This window comes from Chiloscyllium plagiosum, chromosome 2, assembly GCF_004010195.1.
Source record: "Chiloscyllium plagiosum isolate BGI_BamShark_2017 chromosome 2, ASM401019v2, whole genome shotgun sequence".
NCBI lineage: Eukaryota > Metazoa > Chordata > Chondrichthyes > Orectolobiformes > Hemiscylliidae > Chiloscyllium > Chiloscyllium plagiosum.
Window position 1 is genome coordinate 62678810 of NC_057711.1, and position 25462 is coordinate 62704271.

The 25462-nt window shown below is 39.1% G+C and overlaps 1 protein-coding gene across 5 annotated transcripts in view; it reads left to right on the plus strand.

The window, feature by feature from the left end:
• LOC122560254 (3'-5' RNA helicase YTHDC2) overlaps positions 1 to 25462 on the plus strand; it is a 143966-nt gene that overhangs the window by 82480 nt on the left and 36024 nt on the right. For 3 of the 5 annotated variants that reach the window (XM_043710759.1, XM_043710748.1, XM_043710768.1), the window contains exons 15-24: positions 2364 to 2460; positions 8081 to 8168; positions 8266 to 8346; positions 8435 to 8517; positions 11078 to 11183; positions 11525 to 11644; positions 11737 to 12009; positions 19191 to 19317; positions 21139 to 21344; positions 21552 to 21759. In XM_043710759.1, coding sequence (XP_043566694.1) covers positions 2364 to 2460; positions 8081 to 8168; positions 8266 to 8346; positions 8435 to 8517; positions 11078 to 11183; positions 11525 to 11644; positions 11737 to 12009; positions 19191 to 19317; positions 21139 to 21344; positions 21552 to 21759 — 1389 coding nt within the window. The remainder of the gene's footprint in view (positions 1 to 2363; positions 2461 to 8080; positions 8169 to 8265; positions 8347 to 8434; positions 8518 to 11077; positions 11184 to 11524; positions 11645 to 11736; positions 12010 to 19190; positions 19318 to 21138; positions 21345 to 21551; positions 21760 to 25462) is intronic. The other 2 variants (XM_043710778.1, XM_043710788.1) reach the window with 1 other exon arrangement.

Genomic DNA, 25462 nt, shown 5'->3' on the forward strand with positions numbered 1-25462 from the left:
GTTAGTATGGAGGTACAGTGTGTGATTGGTAAAACTAATGGAATTTTATTATTTATTGAAGTTATGCTTCAAAGTCTGTGCGAAGATTTGTAGCTCAGGTGCTCGTTGCTGTGGTTCTGTTCGCCGAGCTGGAAGTTTTTGTTGCAAACGTTTCGTCCCCTAGCTAGGCGACATCATCAGTGCTTGGGAGCCTCCTGCGAAGCGCTTCTTTGATGTTTCCTCCGGTGTTTATAGTGGTCTGTCCCTGCCGCTTCCGGTTGTCAGTTTCAGCTGTCCGCTGTAGTGGTTGGTATATTGGGTCCAGGTCGATGTGTTTGTTGATGGAGTTTGTGGATGAACTCTCAGGGGAATGTAGCATGAGCAGCCAAGTTTCTGGTACCGAGACTGACTCTAATGAAACAAGGGGTATGTTGTGGTTCTGTTCGCCGAGCTGGAAGTTTTTGTTGCAAACGTTTCGTCCCCTGGCTAGGCGACAGCATCAGTGCTTGGGAGCCTCCTGCGAAGCGCTTCATTGATGTTTCCTCCGGTGTTACCACTACAGCGGACAGCTGAAACTGACAACCGGAAGCGGCAGGGACAGACCACTATAAACACCGGAGGAAACATCAAAGAAGCGCTTCGCAGGAGGCTCCCAAGCACTGGTGATGTCGCCTAGCCAGGGGACGATACGTTTTCAACAAAAACTTCCAACTCGGCGAACAGAACCACAACAAGTTATGCTTCAGTTGTACAGGGCACTGGAGTACAATGTGCAATATTGGTCTCATTATTTGAGGAAGGGCATAAATGTGTAAGTAGTTGTTTTGAGATTTATCAGACTAATGCCGGGAATGAATATGATGTTGTTAGGAAATGTACAAGATTCTGAAGCATCTTGACAGGGTGGGTATGACAGATGAGGCAAATTTATTTCTGTGGATCATGAGTCTTTTGAACATTCTCTCTGAAAAAGTGGTGTAAGTAGAGTTATACAGATCTAACAAAATAAGTACTCATTGGTTCATTGAGTCTGCTCCAGTCAAAAGCAAACAGCTAATTTTTCTAATCCCATTTCCTGGCACTTGGCCCATAACCTTCTATGCCTCTGCAACACAAGTGCACATCAAGAGTTTCTTCCTCTACCATCCATGGAGGCAACGAGTTCCAGATCCCCACTATTTTCTGGGCAAAAGAATTTGTCCAAGCATCCCACCTAAACCTACTGTCCCTTACCTTTAAGTATATGCTCCTGGTAATTGATCCTTCCACCAAGGAAAAGTGTGTTTTTTCTGCCCAACCTATCTTTGCCCTTCATAATTTCATACAGGGAGTCCCGGGTTGTAAATGGGTTCCATTCCTGGGTCAGTTTGTACATTTGTACTCCAGTTGGAACACAATACAAGATAATAAAACAATTGTTTCTAAGTACAAGAATTGTTCATATGTTGGATATTTAAAATTGCAACCTTTATATGGGATTGAGTTTGCAATTTGGGCATTTGTAAATCACCACCACCTGTTTTCCACCCCCACCTTTACATTTCAAGAATGGCCCCCTCAGTCTCCTCTGCTGTTAGGAAAACAACACCAGTTAATTGCCAGGCAACATTCAAAGGTTGCATATGAGAAATCTCCGCTTCTGGAATCCCTCTAAAATATGAGAATGATACACAAATAATTCCCATCAAAATAAAAGTTTTATATTGAATCAGACTTCTGAAACTATATTTAAATATGCAACTAACTTGATGTCAGAGCAATGGAACAATCTGTTTTCAATGACCTGAGACCAAGACCTGGAACATTATCACTTGCCCAAACTTCATTCATCACCTGAGTAAACTCATGATTGTAGCTTTTTAGATAGGGTGTTAACCTTGGAATCTGAAGTACTTCTTTGAATATTTTTAAGGTGGGATGAATAGATTATTTGTAAGCTAGGTGGTTGAAAGTTTGAGGTGTAGGTGGGAATGTAGATTTGAGATTGCAGTCAGTCTCACTTGGGGCAGGCATCCAACATATTTTGGTACATTGCCTATTCTTTGAGCCCTTGTCTATATATCTTAGACCTCCACATTGATTCTAAGGCCTGAGATATGTTTTGTGTTGACAGTAATTGTGAGGAATGGTAGAAATAGTGATGTAGCTTAATAAGAGACTTCTGACAGAATCAAAGAGGAAAATAGATGAGATTTGATCATAATTTGATCCTCAACAGACTGAATCCACATTTTGCCAATTTAGGAGATAATATAACAAGAGTACTATAGTCAGGAAAACATTCCTATATTCAATAGGATTTAGTAGTACGATAATGTATTCTTCTGTCTTTTAAAATATTGTTCTCAAAATTTTTAAAAATGCCTTTATGGTTAAATTTCCAGGTGCAGTTTTAATATTTTTACCAGGGTATGATGAAATTGTAGGACTCCGAGATCGCATATTGTATGATGACAAAAGATTTGCTGATAATTCCCACAAGTAAGTTTTTGAAACAGGTACAATGTACAATTTCTGGAATAAGTAATTAAGTGCATATTTTTGTCATTTATTAAAATTGTTTTGTGCATTTCAATTATTTGCACAGATTTGTAGAAATGTCTTCTGTATAAGCAGTCAGATACCCAAAATTGATTGCAATAGAATATTAACCATGAATTTCCTAGAAGGGGCAAATTTAAAAAAAACTACCTCTGATCACAGCCATTGGTCACAAATAAGGACATGAAGACCAATCAGGGTGTGTAGCGATGACTGCCAGCAAGCCAACATAGAAATGGGCGTTGCTGATGTTGGTAGGAGAATATCCTTGAGGTGTTCTGCAGAATAATAAAATGTTGGAAAAATTTGGCAGCTGTGTCAAAATTATTGTGGAGGTGAAATATCATATGCCTACAGTCACAACTTTGGCACCATTAGGAAGTATTAAAGAATGTATCAGATATTTCCTGGCTTTTTGCTGGAAGATCTCCATGAGCCAGTAGCTGGGCTTCATCCTCAAGACCTTTAGGAAGATTCTGGCATATTACCAATTTTCTCCCAAAATAGGTACCTCATTAAAGCAAATAAGTCACCTTCTGCTTTTAACTGGATAGTCTGCACAACTCAAACCCTGCCTTCAGCCAGATCATTTTCTGACATTTTTATGTAGCGAAGTTCAGACTTTAGATGAAAAACCTTTTATCTCCTCTAAACCTTCCTTCCAATTAGTTTAAATCTGTGTCTCCCACCCATTGGTTTCCATGCCAATGACAATGACTCCATGACAAGGAACATTACTACTTAAACACTTTATCATGTTATCTGTAGTAATTAATGGACATGCACTCCAGTGCCGTCTTCCTCTATATGTCTTAGTATCTGACTACTATTCTCCACAGTAAACACTGATGCAAAATACTCATTTAGTATCTCCCCCATCTCCTGCAACTCTGCACATAGGCTGCATTGCTGATTTTTGCGGGGACCTATTCTCTCACTAGTTACCCTTTTGTCCTTAATGTATTTATAATCTGCAAGAACTAGTGAGAAACACTGCTTTCTCAACCTGTTTTACTTGGAGTATATTTGTGCAAACACCTTTTTGGCTATTCAACTTGCGGCAACTGAATTCTCACTTTTAAGTTTTCGATCCCTTTGCTTCAGCAAGAGAAATCTGCAGATAAGTAATTGTCCAGTAAGAGATGAAACTTACTTTCATTTTTTGTAAACATCTTTTATTAGTGTCTACTTTAAATCTTTGTATCTATATTTTATCAAATAACTATCATGTTTTTACTAAACATTTGGCAATAGTTGCGTGATAAATCAACCTTTGATCTTGTTCAGAGTAAAGCTTTGCTGCTGGTTACTTTTTTCTAAAATTGCAAACTCAAAAAAATCTGAAAAGGTGGCTAAATGAGCTAAATTAATTTACAATTTACTGACCACTATTTTAACCACTCCTGGTCATGACAATATATACATGAAAAGCAGCAAACTATTATTAAATCATTTTTAACTTCACTGCAAATAGCCTTTTAGTCACAAACACCCGTAATTTGTTTCCTGCATTGGCCAGTTTTGGATCTAACTTGGCATATTCATTTGATGCTAGAGGCTTACTTTTCTAACCAATCTGCCACATGCAACAGAGATAAAAATGTAGAATGTCCTACACTCAAGCTTTATTTTAAAAAGAACAGTCAAGTTAATTTGATATAGTCTTCCCTTCACAAATCCATGCTGATAGTTTGTGATTAATCTGTGCCTTTCCAAATGATGATGAGGGGATGTGAACTGGCCTGTAGTTATTTGGTTGTGCCATTTCTCCCTTTGTAAATAAACATACAATGTTAGCAGAGGGCTCTTGTGACAGAGTAGTCACGTCCCTAACTCTAGTTTGGAAGGCTGGGTTCAGGTTCCACTTATTCCAGTGGTCTGGCATAACATTTCTGAATAGGTTGATTGAAAATATCTACAACGTTAGCAGTTCTCCAATCCTCTAGCACTATGTCTTTAGTCAGAAGATTGGAAAATGATCGTCAGAACTTCTGCTATATCCTCCCATGCTGCTGCTTAAAATTTTATCTTGATCTTGATGGTTTCTCTATATAAAAAAGCTAAACCTTTTAATATTTTCTTGCCATCTTTATATCAATTTAACTAAAATGTATATATTTCCCACTCTAATATTCATTAAGAAGCAAGTCCAATTTTCCATCTGCACAGGCTTCTCTCCTTTTCGGGTTTTATTATCCTCTGCTCTTTTTTGTTACTTTTCCCCTTGTCCTTTTTATTTTTTTTAGGTTTTCCTTGATTTTGGCTTGTCAAGTTTTTTTTAGCCAAACCATATATTTATGAAAAATAAACTTTAGCGAATCCAAAGTAAAGATATAATCTTCTTTTGTAAGAAGTTTCTTAGGCAGTTACTGAATCAGCACAACAATTATTCATGTGTTAGTGTGAGAATTTACCATACCCATTAACCGAAACCCTGATTCATCGATCATATTTTTTCTACCCAATAATTATGATAATTATTAGCTTTGTCTCTGTCATTCTTTTACTAAGAGACTTTTTTCCTCCATCACTATCTTGACTTTCAACTGCAAAAAACCTCTTTGCTGTCATGAATTCTTTGAATTTGGGTCCCTCTTGCACACTTCACTGCTGAGCACTTATCTTGCTCCCTGTTTTACTGACTTTGTAAGCCAAAGTCTTGTTTCCAGCCCTATAGACATTGGTGTGGAAATATAGATTTACCCTGAACCTTATTGGATTGATGACTTGTTGACAAAGATTTTTTTTTGAGGATATATCAGGTCTATTTGGGCTCCTAAATCATCATCACTGAGCACCTCTGCTGCAGGCAGAATTTTGAGTTGGAACGGCATGTGCATGGGAGCAACTTCTATCCATTATGCACCTTCTGAGCAGTGTGGCAAGTCGCCACTTAAAGGGAATTGTAGCCTGTTAAATGCATTATTCATGCCACAATTCTCATTAATATCCCACTATGGCAGATGATGAATTTGAGTTCAGTAGTGATCATGAATCCATTGTCGATTGTCGGAAAAATCCATTTGGTTCATTAATACTCTTTAGGGAAGGAAACTGCCATCCTTACCTGGTCTGGCCTATGTGTATTTAGAACCATAGTGGTTGCATTTATCTGCCCTCTGGGCAATTATGATTGAGGAACAAATGCTTGCCCAGCCGGTGACAGCCTCATCCCATGAAGGAATGTTTTTAAAAAAATTCACCTTCCTATCTTGCCAAACGTGCTCAACAAGCCAGTCATCAGGAATTGAAAAATATGGTGCTGGAAAAACACAGCAGGCCAGGCAGCATCTGAGGAGCAGGAGAATCGACATTTCGGGCATAAGCCTAAAAAATTCACCTTCCTATCTTGCCAAACGTGCTCAACAAGCCAGTCATCATGAATTGAAAAATATGGTGCTGGAAAAACACAGCAGGCCAGGCAGCATCTGAGGCTTATGCCCGAAATGTCGATTCTCCTGCTCCTCGGATGCTGCCTGGCCTGCTGTGTTTTTCCAGCACTACATTTTTCAACTCTGGTCTCCAGCATCTGCAGTCCTCACTTTGTCCTAGTCATCAGGAATTCTCAACATGAAACTGAGAGTTGGACAGTGGGTACACTCCAGAGGCTCCAGCCCACATATCATACTTCCATGGACATTCGGTTTTGATATGTGCCAGGCTGTAAGAACCTTGGCACATCTCTAATCCAGTTTCAGTATGGTTCTGCATTTCAAAGTTGCACCTTGGGCTGCACCAGCAATTATTATTGCAACTCTGCTGCAAGGACTTTGTGCTCAGGAACATGCATGCACTGATGGATTGTACCAGGTTGCATCTCCAAACTGGTTTGTTTGCTGACATAATGCTGTCACACTTTGCGCCTACCTGGATGCTCAAAGCATACCTGCCTTGAATTGCCTTTCTACTTTGTCTTTGCCCCCTCAACCAGAGAGAGCACATAATAGAGAGAACTCTGTTGCCTTGCTGATTAGCACAGGCACAAAGCCAGGAGGCTTGTCATATTTATCAGCAGTCTTCAGTCAAGTCAAGGGAGACAACCTCGCTTAAAGGGTGTCCCAGGACTGAAATCCAAGGGCAGCCTCCAATACCAGACCAGATATTTGACCATTGTCTGTCGAACATTTGGGGCAATCAGAGTCAGGATGCTCTTCACAAAAGGTTTGAGAAGCCAAATGTTAGGCAGCCCACCTTAGGCATCTTGGTCTTGACTCTTGTTGCTTTCCCTGTTGTTGGCTGGTTTCTTCCTGAAAAAGAGGGAGGCATGTATTAAGCAAGATAGAAGTGGGTGACACAATTGTTACATTTGGTGGAGATCCAGAGGTTTCCTGAGTGAGTGTTTATGCAGTTCCAAGGTCATGCAGAGTTAGTGCTGTTAGAGGTTGAAGTTGGGATGAGTGACTGAGAATGAGTACTGTAGCCACTAGTGAAAGTGGAATACTTGTATTGATGGGAGATGGGGTACAGTAGCAGAGTGAACGCAAGGTATATAGAAGGAGGTTGATGGCACTTATGCTAGCAGATTGCACTCCTCCAGATGACCGAGACTGCAATGAGCCAGGTGACCACCTCATGCTGGCACAGTCTGATGTCTTAGCCACCTCTGCTGGCCTGAAGAAAGAGGGTGTTCCACTTGTGCGCCACCCTGTCCAGCAAGACCTCCACTTCCCTCTTCCATGTCTGGAGTAAATGTTGGGAATGGTGTAGGGAAGCTCCAGACTCTTGTTGCTTGTCTGGGTGGCCTTTTAAAGATGACTCTGGTGCAAAGAATGCTGGTAAATTCTGGGATATACTGGCAGTAACTAGTTGTTCTGGGAATAGGTCATATTAAAATAGTGCTAAACTCATGATAGGGATTTCATGGGAGGGGGAAAAGTAGTTATTGAGGTGAGTTTGGTAAGGTTTGGCAAGAAAACGTACAAGCCTGGTGGCAAAAAGCCCTCTTAAAACAAATTTGATGCAAGTAACGCTTAGCCAAAGAGACATAAAACAAATAAAAACAGGGTGGAATCTTGAGTTGTGAGCATCACTGGCTCAGTCAGTATTTCTTGTTCATCTCTAATTATTCTGGAGAGGGAGATGGTGAGAGACCACCTTGAATCGCTACAGTCCTTATGGTGCAGGACCATCCACAGTGCTGTTTGGAAGGGTGTTCCAGGATTTTGACTCCGTGACAATAACGGAATGCTGATATGGTTCCAAGTTAGGATGGTGTGTGACTTGGAGTAGAACTTGCAGGGTATGGTATTCTTTTGCACCTGCCTTTCTTGTTCTCCTGGGTGGTAGAGATTGTGGATTTGGAAGGTATTACCAAAGAAACCTTGGTGAGTTACTGCAATGCATCTTGTGGATAGTACACACTGTTATCACTGTGTCTGTGATGAACAGAATGATAGACTATTTTGTTCTAGATGCTATTAAGCTGCTTGAGTGTTGCTGGAGCTGTACCAATCCAGGCAAATGAAGATATTCTATTACACTGCTCCTGTATATATTGTAAAAATTGTTTTATTTGATTTAATGCAAATTACTATCTAAACAGTGTTATACTTTGTTTTAGGTTGCAGGTTTTTATGCTTCATTCAAACATGCAGACATCTGATCAAAAGAAAGTATTAAAAAGTCTACCTAATGGAATTCGTAAAATTGTGAGTTGAAAAAGAACTCTAGATTTAAGCTTTATTCTTTCTTTATTTTATTCTTTCTTTTATTTAAACCACAATTGATTTTTCTGTCTTATTTCAGATTCTTTCCACAAATATTGCAGAGACGAGTATTACTGTCAATGATGTGGTATTTGTCATTGATTCTGGGAAAGTGAAGGAGGTACTTGTACTTAATGTGCACCAATATGTGTACAGTACTCTGAATTTGGGAACTTTTAATTGCTTCAGTTGTGTTTTTTTTGTTTCAGAAATCATTTGATGCACTGAACTCTGTCACAATGTTAAAAATGGTATGGATCTCTAAAGCGAGTGCTGTTCAGAGGAAGGGCAGGTATTATGATTTTGTGATTTTCAGCATGTTCATAAGAAAATATTTAATTACCTCAACCAAGCCTTTCATCCGTGACATGGACATGTACTTGACATTCTAGAAGCTTGCTTGAGTATTATGTGTGGCCTCAAGATTAGATTAGATTACTTACAGTGTGGAAACAGGCCCTTCGGCCCAACAAGTCCACGCCGACCCGCCGAAGCGCAACCCACCCATACCCCTACATTTACTCCTTTAACCTAACACTACGGGGAATTTAGCATGGCCAAATCACCTGCCCCGCACATCTTTGGATTGTGGGAGGAAACCACAGCCCACCGTGCCGCCCCAAAGAATACTATAAATGTAAATCAGTCAAATACTATCCTGTAAACATTTCAGAATCATCATAAAGTTATGGAATGAGTGACATTAAGCAGAACCTGTTTGTGCATACTCGTTTTATTGATTCTCAACTTCGATTCTGCATGTAACTCTCCCCTCCAGATGCTATTACATATGTGGATGTAAGAGTTGAATAGCGAACAGAAGGTGAGAGTGGTTGACCCTGACTTCAGGACAACATTGGAATCAATAGAACCGAGGAGCTCTAGCAAACTTGAAGTTTGTAGGTGTCAAACAGAAAACTAGCTTCTAGCTGCTTGCAGAGGAAGTGAATGTACTATGAGTAATTTTGCACGAATTCTTAAATTCTGGAAAAGTGCCAGAGGATCAGAAAACTGTCAATGTAACACACTTTTTCAAAAAAGGAAAGGAGACAAATGCAATTAATTATAAGCAAGTTAGTTTAGCATCTATCATTGGGAAAATGTTGGAGTCTATTATAAAGGATGTACTAGCATTTAGAAATACATAACAGGGTTTGACAGCTCATTGCAGGGAGGATGTTTTTCTTGTCTGGGGAGTCTAGAACTGGGGACACAGTCTCAGGATGTAGGATAGACCATAGGATGGCACAGAGCTTACCAATGCTGTTTCACAGTGTCAGGGACCCAAGTTCAGTTCCAGCCTCTGGTGACTGCCTGTGTGGTGTTTTCTTATGAGTGTTTGGTCTGTATTCACTGGAGTTTAGAAGAGTAAAATAATCTTGTGAAAACATGTAAGATTTATAAGGGAGGGGAGATGCTGAGAGGTTGTTTCTTCATTGGGAGAGTCTGGGACCAGAGGGCATAATCTCAGAGTAAGGAGGTATTTTCTTAAGATGGAGATGAGAAAAAATTTCTTCTCTGAGGAAGGTGAATCTGTGGTTTCTCTACTACAGAGGGCTGTCAAGGTGGATTGCTAAGTAGATGCAAGACTGAAACAGATTGCTAATCAGGTACGGAAATCGAGGGTTATGGGGGAACAGACAGAGAAGTGAAATTCATTGTTATCAAATCAGCCGTGATCATATTGAATGGCAGAGCAGAGGTGATGGGCCAAATTTTTGACTAAACTAAGAGAGCAACTATTGGTTACTCCTATGTCTTATGGTCTGGGGTGGCCTGTCATTAGTACAGTTATTTATTGGATACGGTTTTCAGGTCCACAGTTCTTAGCTCTTTTGTTAATGTCTTTACCCTCAAAATTTAGGATCAGAACTATTTTATTGGTATTTCTGAAGTGGCCACATCTAATCAGAACTCCACCAATATTGAATTTGAAACAAATAATTTTCAGGTTAAGTTGCATTTGTGTAGAAAGCCCTCAGCGCTAGCGACCAGGGTTCGATTTCAGCCTCTGGTGACTGTGTGGAGTTTGTACATTCTCCCCATGTCTGAGTAGATTTCCTCCAGGTGCTCCAGTTTCCTCGCACAATCCAAAGATGTGCTGGTTAGGTGAGTTGGCCTTGCTAAATTGCCCATAGTGTTCAGGGATGTGAAGGTTAAGTGCATTAGTCAGCGGAAATGTAGAGTAATAGGGAATGTGTTTGGGTGCGATAGCCTTTGGAGGGTCGGTGTGGACTTGCTGGGCAGAAGAGCATGTTTCCACACTGTAAGGATTCTACGATTCTATAAAACAGAGCCACAGATGATGCGATAGATGTGCTCTGATAAAAGGTTATTACCTAAAATATTAATTATGCTTTTCTCTCCAAGATGCTGGGTGTTTCCAACAGTTTTTTTTTATTTTTATTACTAGAGATGTTGCTTTGTATGCTGAGTGTTTCCAGCATTTTCTGTGTTCCAGGTTTTAAACATTTATTAGTTTTCATTTTCATCTGGCAATGAGATGCATGGATGAGATGAATATCAGGTTTAACCTTGAAAGGGCTGCTGTTACACTCAAACTTGTCCTATTTGTTTAGTCGAATATTGGGCAGTACTACCACGCCCCTCAATGCACAATGCTTCAGGGAGTGATTAGCATTTAGAGAATATCAAATCAAGACAAAACCTGTAGCACTGCTCTGAGAATATCATGATCATTGCTGATCATGATCAGCAAGGTATTTACCAATTTGATATTTCCAAAGTATTAGCAGCTTGTTGTCTTTTGTGAACTGAGATTTTTGTGGAATATTAAATTGTTACAAATGAAGACAATGCTATGATTAATTCATCTCTGTCTGTTTGAATAGGGCAGGGCGCTGCCGACCAGGAATTTGTTTTCACCTATTTAGCAGATTACGATTCCAAAACCTGTTAGAGTTTCAGACACCAGAGTTGCTGCGGATGCCATTGCAGGTGCATGTTTGTTTCATTATTTCTATTTTTCATATGAATAATTGTAAGCATGTAATTTTATTGCTCCAACAAAGGATTAAATGGAGAAGTGTTTTTGAATTAATTCACCACTGATACTTAGAATTGTTTTTGGCAGAATTGTGCATTGAGGGAAAAAAAGTCTTTGAAAATTGCTTTTTTCTTGCACCTTATGTGTTTTATTGTGTTATATTGGCTGAGTCTGTGCAAACATTCAGGCATCATTCTGGATTTGAATCAACTATTTGTAAAAAGTTGTAATCAAAGTTTGGAATGGTCAATTTTATAATGTAATTGATTAATTTGCATGTTTGTGTCCATAGGAACTTTGCCTACATACCAAACTGCTGGCTCCAATCAATTGCCCAATTGCAGACTTCCTTGCAAAAGCACCAGAGCCTCCACCTTCACTTATTGTTAGAAATGCAGTTCAGATGCTCAAGGTGCAAGATACTTTTTATCTTTATAAGATAAGGAATATATTTTAAAATACAGATTATCTAAAGCAAATGTATCATACTAATTTTGTTTCTAGACTATAGATGCCATGGATAGTTGGGAAGATCTAACAGAACTTGGTTACCACTTAGCGGATCTTCCTGTGGAGCCTCATCTGGGAAAGATGGTTCTTTGTGCTGTAGTTTTAAAGTGCCTTGATCCTATTCTCACTATTGCCTGTACTCTGGCCTATCGAGATCCATTTGTTCTACCAGTACAACCTTCACAAAAGCGTGCTTCAATGTTGTGCAGAAAACGCTTTGCTGCAGGGACATTTAGTGATCACATGGCTCTTTTAAGAGCTTTCCAGGTGAGTTTTTAGAATTTTTGGAATTCATGATTAGAAGTTCGGAACCCCATTGTGATGCTTAAATTATTTTTTTTTAAATATTGAATTAATATTTATTTATATCACTTCCTTCTGATATTATTGCCTTGCATATTTGAGGAAATGAACACCCAACAGGTATAAAATGAACTACTTATGCTTATTATGAATTGTATTCTGCCTCTAGCTGAAATTGCTATATGTCATTATGCTCCCAACTCATGGTAATTCAGGATTAGTCATATCTCAGAGTGAAATCTGCCTTGACAAATCTTAAAATAGTTTGTTTTGTTTATGTTATAGAAGATTTGAACGATCCCATTACAAATATCAAAGAAATATTCAACCCGATTACTCTAGCAGTAACCTATCAGATGTTTAAATCTCAGTGAAGAGATGCACAGTATCCATGCTCAAGCTTCTTCCCAGTTGGCGCAGAGTTAACTTTTGGCAAATTTATATGCATTTGCTTGAAGCTATTAGTTAACTGCTCTCCCCGAGACCCTTAAAACAAACTGTGCACTCCACTCACCTGTTACTTAACATAGGTTCCCTAAACACCTTTATGCAGTAACCTTATAAGATATCATCATCTTTGATACTTTGCCAGCTTTATACCTCCTGAGGTTTTTAAAAAGGGCAGCACGGTGGCTCGGTGGTTAGCACTGCTGCCTTATAGCGCCAGGGACCCGGGTTCAATTCCCGTCTTGGGCGACTGTCTGTGTGGAGTTTGCACATTCTCCCCGTGTATGCATGTGTTTCCTCCGGGTACTTCGGTTTCCTCCCACATTCCCAAGATGTGCAGGTCAGGTGAATTGGCCATGCTGAATTGCCCATGGTGTTAGGTGCATTAGTCAGCAGTAAATATAAGGAAGGGGAATGGGTCTGGATGGGTTCTCTTCGGAGGGTCATTGTGGATTTGTTGGGCCGAAGGGCTTGTTTTCATACTGTAGGGAATCTAATTTATGCTTCTGGACATCTGCTAATGTCTATGCATCTTGGGGCTTTTCCTCTGGGTTTGACTGCTTGAAAACCTTTTTTTCTCTCTCTCTTTCTCCTTTTTGTCTTTTTCTTTCTCTGTGGCCCTGCCTTTTTCACTCACTATTTTTTTCTATTGATTTGTCTTATTTTTTCACCGTCTCGCTTTCTATCACTTGCTCATCTCGGAGCTGTAACTTGAAAATGGCATATCGGATGCCGTCACCAAGGAGAAGGTGCTGGGGAAGCTAAAAGTTCTCAATGTGGAGTACACCCCAGAGTTTTGAAGGGGATAGCTGACAAGGTTGTGGAGGCATTGATGGTGATCTTTCATGAATCACTGCTATTGGGATGTGTCCAAGTGAATTGGAAAATGGCTAATATAACTCCACTGTTTAACAAGGGAGGGAGGCAGATGACAGGAAATTATAGGCTGGTTAGCCTGACCACAGTCGTCGGTATGATTTTAGAGTGTATTATTAAGGATGAGATAGTGGAGTACATGGAAGTGCAGATGCTGCCTGGCCTGCTGTGTTTTTCCAGCACCACATTTTTCAACTCTGGTCTCCAGCATCTGCAGTCCTCACTTTCTCCTACATGGAAGTGCAGGGCAAGATAGGGCTAAGTCAGCACAGCTTTGTCAATGGGAGAACATGCCTTACAAATCTGTAAGAATTCTTTGAGGAGGTAGTGAGCAAGTTAGACAAAGATCAACCAATAGATGGGATCTATTTGGATTTCCAGTAGGCCTTTGAAAAAGTGTTGTACTGGAGGCTGCTAAATAAGACAAGAGTGTTAGGAGTAAGGAACTGACCAGGATAAAGAATTGACTAATTGACAAAAGGCAGAGATTGGAGATAAAGGGATCTTTTTCAGGTGACTGGTGGAGTTCTGCAAGTGTCAGTGTTGGGAATCGCACCTATTCATGTTATATATTAATGGATGTTGCTAAGTTTGCAGAAAATACAAAGATGGTTGGTGGGACAGGTAGTGATGAAATGGGGAAGCTGCAAAAGGATTGAACAGCCCAGGAAAGTGAGCAAAGAAATCACAGATGGAACAGAATGTGGCAAAGTGTGAGGTTGTGTGTTTTAGTGGGAAGAGTAGCGGTGTAGATTATTTTCTAAATGAGGCTGTGGAAATCTGAAGCACAGGGAGTCCTAGTCCAGGATCCTCTGAAGTTTAACATACAGGTTTATTTGGCAGCTAGGAAGACAAATGCAAAGTTAGCATTCATTTCAAGATGTTCGTTGGGTTGTTGACTCTGGTGTGACTTCCAATCACAAACTCAAATTATTCTCTTCTAGAAAAAGAAGTGATTCAAATATTGTTTTTGATGATTATGTGCACTCTATAAAGATAACTTTGCTAAGGAAAGTATTTGTTACAATGATAACATTGTTGCATCCACAAGGAGCAGAGAGCTTGAATAGAATCTTACAGTCTAGAGAACCTGCAGAGATAAGTCACTTGGTTCGGTTTGAGAGTGGGATAAGAAAATTTACATTTTTGAACTCTGAGAGAGAATTTGACCAGCTTCAGACACAGCAGCCCATTGCTGTCTCTCTTGTCAACAAAAGTATGAGCTGAAAACCCAATAAATGTCATTTTTACTACTTTCTTGGAATCTACTCCACAACATTAAGCAAAGAGAATTAAGCAAAATGCAGCTGTCCAGGAAAACACCATTTTGGCACTATCTGTGATTTAGCCTTTTTTTCTGCATTTAGCTATTACTTTGCCAAAGTCTTTAAAGCTAACATACTGTGTCATTTTCATTTTTTGCTATTCCTGAGAATTGCGTGTTAATTTTTACATGTGCATGATACAACTGTTAATGTTTTCATCTGTAGAGCAATTTCTTTTTTGGTTATTGACTTGTTCTCATTGCTTAACCTGATGCAGTCTGAGACTTACAATTGGCCATATCACCAATGTGGCTAAATTTAAATTTGAAATAAAAACAAAAGAACCTGAAGTTTGTCCAGTCTGTGAGGAAAGAAATAGAATTGATATTTCTAGTCTTGTATGACTCTCCTTCAGAACTTTTAATTGGCTTTAATTTAAAGTTTTTGTTATGACTAGTGGAGGAGTGGGACTAGATAATGAAAGGATATACCCCCTAAGTGCCAGTTCTAACACCCAATTCTGTATTCACTTGTATGTAGTACTAGGAGTAATATGGAGAGAACTAGTTTTGAGGTCTTGCTTGTGGAGTTGCTGCCTAACTTAAGTTTTGATTGAGGACCACATCATCCCTTTTAGCCTGTGTTGTTGGTACCAATGTGAACTGCAATTGTTGACAATTCATCTATCCCTTTCAGGGTGTTCAGCAACCACTGACACAAATGCAGGATGACATATGCCTCCCTGGTTCCAGGGGGAATCAGTGTAGTCACTGAGTGACTGCAGAAGCCCTATCTGTTCCCATAATTATCAAATATCTTGTTGCTATTGCTCTTCCAACTTGCTTTATTTGTATAGTTGTGCTAGCCATGGTGCCATGGACTTCTCTGTGGCTGAAGTTTTCAAATGAATCATCAATTTCATCAGAGGTGGGAAAGTGATGTATACTGTGGGCATTCTTGCACCATAGTGCTGCTTGTGTGAGCTCCCCTCTCTCCTTCCATACTCTGTTACTCTACAGTATGGAGACAGGCCCTTCGGCCCAAACTGCTCCATGCCAACCAAAATGTCCATCCACGCTAATCCGGTTTCCGTATACTTGACCCATCTCCTTCCAAACCTTTCCTATCCATGTATTTGTCCAAATGCCTTTTAAATGTTAATGTATCTGCCTCAACCACTTCTGCTGGCAGCTCATTTCATATGTATACCAATAAAAAAAACCTGCCCCTCAGGTTCCCTTTTATTCTTTCCCCTCTAACCTTAAATTGACATAATTCTTGATTTCCCAACTCTGGGGAAAAATACTTTATTCACCCTATCCATGCATCTCATGATCTTTACAGTTCTATAAGATCTCCCCTCAGTCTCTTATGCTGTAAAGAAAAAGGTCCTAGCTTGTCTAACCTCTCCCTATAACTCAGACCATTGAGTCCTGGCAACATCATTTTAAACTTCTTCTGTACTCTTTCCAGTTTAATAAGATCCTACCTATAACAAGGTGACCAAAACTGAACACAGTACTCCAGTGCACCCTCACCAGTGTACTGTACAACTCCAATATAACTTCCCAACTTCTCTCATCCATGCCCTGATTGATGAAGGCCAGTGTGCCAAAAGCTTTCTTCACTGCACTGTCTACCTGTGACTCCACTTTCAAAGATTCGTGCACTAAAGACGCTCTGTTCCACTACACTCCTTAAGGCCCTACCTTTCACCATGAAACTTCTACTTTGATTTGACTTTCTAAAATGCAAGATAACCATATATATAAACTTGCTATCTACAATGCAATTATGCCATTGGATTGGTTGCAACTCATGATATGGCTAAGGACACGGAAAACATCCTTGCGTTCCCACGTAGGTGCATTCAAGGTCAGAACTACCCTCCAGTTCTCTTATGTATTTGAGAAAAGACCTTGTAATTAAAAAAAAAAAATGAAGACTGGCATCCACTCCCTTCCCTTCAGTTGAAATTACTCTGATGAAGTTAACTTAGTCTTTTGTTGAACCTTTAGTAAAATGAGAAATAAATTTTCAGCTCCATATCCAAGTTCCTTAACTTTAGAGGTAGTGAAACACAACTACCATGTTCACCAATCAATCAATTCATGGCCTTATGATGCCACAGTTTGTTGTTTTCTTGTACTCTCACTTGTTCAAACTTAAGCAAGTCTGATCTAGCTGGCAAGTTTCTCCTCTGGCAAGTGATGGACCCTGAGCCTGGTGCTTAATTTTATCCTCGCCCTGCTGCTCCCTATCCCTTCCAGGTCTGTTATGGAAACTGAATGTAAAAAATACCTCCATAACGTCATCTTTGTCTAGTTTTGTCTTTTTTAAAATTCATTTATGAGATGAGGGTGTTGCTGGTTAGGCCGATATTGATTGCCCAGGAGGTAGTTACACGTCTGTCTAGATTCACAGGTAGGCCAGACCAGATAAGGATGGCAGTTTCTTTCTCTAAAGAAGTTAGTGAACCAAATGGGTTTTTCTGACAACCTATAGTGGATTCATGGTCATAATTAGACTCCTAACTTCAGATTTATATTGAATTCAAATTCCACCATCTGCTATGGTAGCATTTGAAACCCCAAAATATTACCTGGGTCTCTGGATTAACAGTCCAGCATTAATACCACTAGGTCTCACCTTTAGAACTGATTTTTGCTACTGTAATGTTGGTATTAATTTTGTGGGGAATACCCTGAACCTGAAGCTCTGTTAGGTTGTCTGCTTTCGTGGGAAGAATGGAAAAACAATGTTATTTGAATAGAAAAAGACTGCAGATCAGGAAGGAAAATGCAATAGTAAGTTTTATTGTAATGGGGATGTAGTATAAAAATAGGGAATACTTATTACAGCCATTTAGGGTAAATCTAAATATAGTATACTACAGGGTGACACAGTGGTTAGAACTGCTGCCTCCGCAAGGGACCTGAATTCAGTTCTAACTTGGGGTGACTGTCAGTGTGGAGTTAGTATATCTACTAAATCTATCAATTCACAATTGTTTACCAGTGGCTAGAGTCTATTTATTTATAACAGATAATAATTCTTGTTAAGTACAGAAAGCCGGTATGTATTTTCCATCAACCTGAGTTTGAAAGACTGGTAAATTTGGGAATTTTGCAATGACTTGTGGAATAATTCAGCTTGATTTCCAATATAATACTTTAGTGAGATGTAACAACAGATTTTTGATCTACAAGGGAGTTGAGGGTTATGCAGATGCAGACGTGACCTTATTGAAAATGGCAGGACAGGCTTGAAAGGCCAGATTATCTACATTATCTCATGTTTCTTATGTTCTTACGGATGTCAGGTTATTTCAGGGAGGTTGAAAGGAAACTGCATTGGTTTGGGTCTGAATTCACCTTATTGAAATATGACCAAATAAGGCAAAACTTTTTTTTCATTTGTGCACATTGATGAACGAGTTGAATTTCTACTACAGTACAGATTCTCCATGGCAACTTATTTAAAAACTGTTGCTTCGTTTTCATTATTAAAGTTTTCCTTGAAAGGAATACAAATTTTCAAATGGCCTTGGGATTTTACCTCATTCTCTGGTTTATTCATCTCCACACGCTCCTAGTCCTAACCCTACTGCATCCCATGTTTTATGTTACTTTCTATAAGGAATGTTTCCATACTAATGAGTGTACCATGTATGATGATAAAAATACAAATGGACTTTTTGCTTTTGCCTGTTTTGTTTTATGTTCGCCAAAATATGGATGCAGCAGAGATACTGAGGCTGTCCGTAAAATGGTGCTGTTGAATTGGGAAACAATGAACCCGATTTTCCAGGAGTGCAATTGCATGCGGATTGTCTGTCTGACCCTTTTTTAATGTAAGAAAGAACTCCACATTTCTGATGAGAGATACTGATCAAGGACCTTTTAGAAATGTGGAGCTTTGTCTAAATCTGAAAGGTTTCTTGGAATGCAGAATAGTTCATGGTAGGCATACCACACCTCTATTTTCACAGTCAGTTGCATCATTCTGTGGTTTTAAAGGTTCAGCATCATAGACAGCCAATGTCTATGATCTTGAATGGGTAAGTAAAGTAAGTGTGAGGTTCGGGTGCTGGATAGATTGCCAAGTGGTCAGGAATAGGGTGCCAGGTGTGTTTAGGATAATTTTGGTTGAGTAGGGATATCAGGGAATGGAGAGTGTAAGGGATTTTTGGGATTTATATTTGGGAGGGGTGTATGTTAAGTTGGGGAGGGGTTCAGTTGAATAGTTAGTCAGGAATTAGACTCTGCTTTTAAAAGTCTAACTTGTACTGAATAATTTCCTATTTAACTTCATTGAAATACTCTGATTTAAATTGACACTTTGATGGGTTAAGGTGGGGGGGAATTGTCCAGCAGAACCTTGAAATTCCGGAGTAATTCTCTTGATGTCTGCTGCCCATGACATTAAAAAAAAATTTAGTCATTGGAAAATCCAGACCGAAAGGTTAAATTTGCACTACACATTGTGAAAGGTTGATACATTTAATTTGTAATTTTAGATATTTCTTTTACTGTATACTGCTTTATTTTCTTTCAGGCTTGGCAAAAAGCTCGGAGTGATGGCTGGGAGAGAGCATTCTGTGAAAAAAACTTTCTTTCTCAAGCTACTATGGAAATCATTATTGGCATGAGAACCCAATTATTGGGACAACTCAGGGCATCAGGTAAATAGAGATGAACAGGAGTTGGGAAAGTTATGTTGCACCTTTAGAGGACATTGGTTAAATCACTTTTGGAATATTGTGTGTAATTCTGGTCGTCTTCCTATCGGAAGGATGTTGTGAAAGTTGAAAGGGCTCAATAAAGATTTCCAAGGATGTTGCCATGGTTGGAGGATTTGAACTACAGGGAGAGGCTGAATAGGCTGGAGCGTTGGAGGCTGAGGTGTGGCCTTACAAAGATTTATAAAATCATGACGGGCATGGATAGGATAAATAGACAAAGCCTCTTCCCTGGGGTGGGAGAGTCCAGAACTAGAGGGCGTAGGTTTAGGGTGAGAGGTGAAAGATATAAAAGAGACCTAAAGGACAACATTTTCACACAGAGCATGGTGGAATGAGCTGCCAGAGGAAGTGGTGGAAGGTGGTACAATTGCAGCATTTAAAAGGCATCTGGATGGGTACATGAATAGGAAGGGTTTAGAGGGCTATGGGCCAAGTGCTGGCAAATGGGATTGGATTAATTTAGGATATCTGGTCGGCATGGCCGAGTTGGACCGAAGGGTCTGTTTCTGTGCTGTACTTATCTGACTCTATAACTGGAATCTGCATACACCCAATTAAAAAAAGGGTCCACAATACTACCTTCAAAATGTAACCATATTTCTCAATCACTTGTTGGGAGATGAGTTTTGTCTTGATTCTTATTAATGGTGTTGGCTTACTTTGTCTTCAGTTGCAAAATATGTTTCTTTGTTGATCAGAAAAAAAAACCCATGGCAAGTCCAAACCCCTGATGAGGAGGAAATTGATATTAAAATGGAGAGATAGAATGAATAATAACCAAAAGATTTGTGGAGCTGAAAATGTGTTGCTGGAAAAGCGCAGCAGGTCAGGCAGCATCCAAGGAGCAGGAGAATCGACGTTTCAGGCATGAGCCCTTTTTCAGGAATGAGAAAAGATCTGTGGAAGCTGGAAGTCAGAAATAAACACACATTGCTCGAAAAACTCAGTCGGTCTGGCAGCATCTGTGGAGAGAAATCAGAATTAACATTTGTGGTCCAGTGACCCTTTCTCCGATTTTGTTGATACGTTGAAAGTAATGGTTGTCTTGCATTCTGTAAATAGCTGTATTTCAAATTACACTGCTGTTCGCTAAAATTTGAAACACCACAAACATTTTTTAAAAGTGAATTCCATGCGAACATAGGAGTTGGAGAATGCCATTCGACCCCTCGACCTGTATCTACTATATTTAGTATGATCGTTGCTGATTATCGAGCTCAACACCCTAATCGGAACTCGCAACCTTCCCCCATATTCCTTGATTCCTTTAGCCACAAGAGTGATATCTACCTCTTACCTGAGTACACAATGTTTGGACGTCAACCACTTTCTGTCATAATGAATTCCACAGGCTACCACTCTCTGGGTGAAGATTGTTAAACATTTGTTCATGGAATGTAGATGTCACTGGCTTGGAGAGCATTTATTGAATGGATGAATATTGGGCAGGCAGTTTTAAAACTTGGCATGGTGGTCAAGCAACCGCCTTGCTTCAGGGAGCTTGGTGCTTTAAAATATTATAATGAGGATATAAGCTTTACTGTTATTTCCCATGAAATTTAACTGCAGGTAGCCCAATTCACTATTAATCAAACCTGATGCTTTACCACTTAGCTGCTGAGTGCATAATACTTGCCTGCAAATCCTTCAAATGAGCAATATTTAAATATATGTTTATGTAAATATATTACAGACTGGCTTGACTTGATAGCTTTGAAATTTTATTGATTTTCTTTAACCTATTTTAAAATTGCCTCTCAGGTTTTGTGAGAGCACGTGGGGGTGGTGACATTCGAGATGTAAACACAAACTCTGAGAATTGGGCTGTGGTGAAAGCTGCTTTAGTTGCAGGCATGTACCCAAATCTTATCCACGTTGACAGAGAGAATTTATTGCTGACTGGGTCCAAAGAAAAGAAAGTCAGATTTCACCCTACTTCTGTTCTCAGCCAGCCACAGTATAAGAAGGTAGGATTTGTGCCATTGTAAGATTAGTCTGGAATCCTTTTCAGCATTTAATAAACTTGGAACTTTCTAAAAAATGCATGTTTAATCAAAGCAAATATGACTGGCTATTCCATTCAATTGTCCATGGTATTTCACTGTTTTATCACATGGCTAAGTTATTCTTTGTGAAAATGTTATTCTAACATATAAGCATTAATTTTGTATTAGATTCCTCCAGCAAACGGACAAGCTGTGGCTGTGCAAGCATTGCCTACTGACTGGCTTATTTATGATGAAATGACAAGAGCACACCGAATAGCTAACATACGTTGCTGTTCTGCTGTAACGCCAATATCTGTAGTTTTATTTGGTGGTCCAGCGAGACTATCAAGCAGTGCGTTACAAGAGCCCTCTTCCCCTCGAGGTAACACATACAGTGAGTCAAAATTATTTCTTAAATTGTATGTTTTGCTTTTTAAAATTGTGATTCTGTTTATCACCTTAAGCTAACAGAAGTTTCAGTGAGACCTTGACAGTAAAAATATAAGGTTTACAAGGCCTTTGTTAAGATCGAATAGTGAACATCAGGCTCGAGTATAGACCGTAAGGCTTTGCTTCAAATGAAAAGAAGATATACATGGGCTGTGTATTGTCACCAAAATTTTCAATTGTACACAGGAAAAAATATTCAGAGAATTAGATACTCTTCCAGTGTGAAAATCGCAGGCTAGTACATAATGCGCAGTGCTGCTTGCAGAATCAGAAGAAGTCTGCAAAATATTTTGGATCAAATCAAGCCTAGAATTTTGGAATATTGATAAGAATGAACACTGAAAAGACAAATACAAAGGTTGTTAAAAGGAATACATTAGAAGAAACTATAGTGAAGATTTCAGTTGATGGTATCACATGAGAGCAAGTGAATAGGTTTATCTATTTAGGACAAATGTGACAAAGTCAAAATAAAGATAGAGACAGCTGGAAGTAATTTTGTGAAGATGAAAGATGAGCTGGCAACAACAAAGCGCAAGGATGAAACTGAGAGGTACTACATTCTATCACTGTTTTGTTTGCCTCAGAAATCTGGACATTAAGTAAAGTTCTGTGGAGGAAAATAGCTGCCTATGAAATGCAGTTGCTAAGATGTAATCTTCAATAAGTTGGAGGGTGATGTAGTTGAATCTGAGACAAGGGTCCTGAAGCTAAATAAAGGAAACCATGAAGCTATGAGGCATGAACTGGCTATGATACATCTGGGAATGTTACTGAAAGAGATGCCGGTGGACAAACCCTGGCAAACATTTAGAGTGTATGGGTCAAGTGCAACAATTTTTAATTTTTGTCTGGCAGAAAAATAAAATGGGAAAGGGGACCCTGCTAATAAGGGAAATTATGGATAGTTTTGGATCCAAGAAAGCAGAGTAAAAATTGGCTAAAAACAGTCGCAAATCTGAGGATTGGGAGCATTTTAGTTTTCCATCAAAGGAGGAAAAAGGGATTGATTTAAGAGGGGAAAACATTGAGCATGCACTTGTGGGAAACATACAAACTGGTTGTAAAAGCTTCAATTGGTGTATGAAGAGAAAAAGATCAGTGGAGACAAATACAGGTTCTTTACAGTCAGAAATGGGAAGTTATGATGGGGAACAAAGAGATGGCTGACCAATTAAATATCTTTAGCTTCCCTTTCACAAAAGAGAACACAATGTCCCAAAAATGTTGGGTAATGCGAGATCTAGTAAGAGGGAGAAAAATGAAAATTGGTAGGAAATGGGGTGTTGGGAAAATTGATGAGAATGAAAGCTGACATTAGCTTGACATTAATATTTGGGGGGGGGGGGGGGAGAGAATGCTTGAATTTGTTATGAAAGATTTAATAGCAAAACTCTTGGCCACAAGAAAAGTAATAGGATTACGTAGTCAGCATGGATTTTCGAAAGGGAAAACATGCTTGACAAATCTACTAGAATTTTATGAGGATGTAACTAGTAGAATGAGGAGGATGCAGCAGAGAACTCTGATTTGGACAAGTTGAGTAAGTGGGCAAACTCATGACAGATTAAGTATAATATGGATAAATATGAGGATATCCACTTTGGTTAAAAATAAGAAGGTTAAATCTGAATGGTAACAGATTGGGAAAGGGAGAGTTGCAACAAGATTGGCATATGAGGAGTTGCTGAAAGTATGCATGCAGGTGTAGCAAGTAATGAAGGCTCATGGTATGTTGGCCTTCATAATGAGAGGATTCCAGTACAAAAACAAAGATATCTTGTTGCAATTGTTCTGGCCTTGCTGAAATTGCATACCCGTAATATTGTGTATAGTTGAGGAGAATGTTTAGGTTGTAGAATGAGTGTAACAAAGGTTTACCACACTGATTCGTGGAATGGCAGGACTGACATAGAAAGAGACTGGATTGGTTATCTTCAGTAGAATTTAGAAAAACGAGGGTGCTTCTCATAGGAAGTTATAAAGTTTTAACAGGACCAGACAGAGTAAACGTGAGGAAGGAGGTTCCCAATAACTGGAGAGTCCAGAACCAGGCGTCACTGTTTAAGGATACAAAGGAAGGTCATTAAGGACTGAGGAAGAAAAGATTCATCACCCAGACAGTGGCGAGCCCATGGAATTCACTGCACAGAAAGCAATTTAGGCCAAAAGATCAAGTGTTTTCAAGAGGGAGTTAGTTATAATTCTTGTGGCTAAAGGGCCCAAAAAGTATGGGGTGAAATTGTGAACCGTGATTATCATATTGAATGGCAGAGCAGGCTTGAAGGGCCAAATGGCCAACCCCTGCTTCCATTTTTTATGCTCCTATGTATGCTTAGAATTCCATATATAGACAAATGAAGAGGTGTTAAAATTATTGGAGCAAATATAATGTGATATCTGGAAAAGAAAATGTCTTTTTTTGGCTATTTTATCAGAGTTGAAAAGCAACACAATAGTACAGTGGCAATGTGAGAATTTGCAAGACAGAAGAGTGTGACATATCAGTACAGGAAATTGTCTGTCAAGAGTAGTTACTAACAGCAGCAGTGTATCATTTAATTGAATTTCATTCATTTCGGAATCTAAAATATTTTTTGTACTTCGAAGAGTAAGATAGAAAGTAAACTTAATTTAAACCAGCTTTCTGCGCACTTTTGAAATGTATTCTTTAGATTAAACAACTACATATGCTTGGTTTTCTATTCTAACAATAACCAAAATAATATCATTACTTTGTTTTGTCAAATGGCCTACCAAATGAAAATTTGAATGTGTGGGGTATAATGCCCCTTTACCCCACTTCTCCCAAAAAATACTTTTATTTTCTACTCCTTTCCAAGTCCTCATTCTCAGATCCTTTGACGGTCTATTAGAAGAAGTTGAGGAGTTTCCAAAGTGGGCAGATTTGACAATGCAACTAAGTACAGAGTCCATGGAATCAGTGAACTAGTACACAAAGTGCAATGGATTAAGTATGTTTGAGGGAAGATTGTGATAGACAAAGTTGAATTTGAATAAGAGCAAGCCACTGAACATGAATGGAAAAATAAGCAGACAAATTATTTATAACAGTGTTGAAATAAATATTGATGAACAGGAAAGAAGTCTAAAAGTCTTGGTAGATTTAGTGTTTAAAACAACCTAGCTGAACTCTACAAAGCCAATAGCATGTTTTGCTTCATAGTTAAAAGAACAAGAATTGTTTGGAGGAAATTGAGTCTGGTATAGGTCTCTGGTGAAATAACATGTTGAGTTCTGCATCGGGCTTTGGTTGCTTGTGCATGCTGGCCATTTTATTGCTGGAGACCAGAACAGAGAAAAACCATAATATTGACCTCCAGTGTTGTAGATGAGTTATAAGAAACAATTACAGATGCTCAGGTTATGCAAGCTGGGAAAGCAGTAAAAGAGAGAATCTTACAGGCTCTTAAGAGTGGTGAATTGTATGCAGATGAAGAATCTGGAATCTGAAAATAATGTAAGCCGATATTCACCAAACTCTTCAAAAAAAAACCTTTTATCATTGATACCAGGAAATTATTCTTGTAGAGCTTAATTGATTGCTGAAAAATGTGTTGCTGGAAAAGCGCAGCAGGTCAGGCAGCATCCAAGGAGCAGGAGAATCGACGTTTGGGGCATAAGCC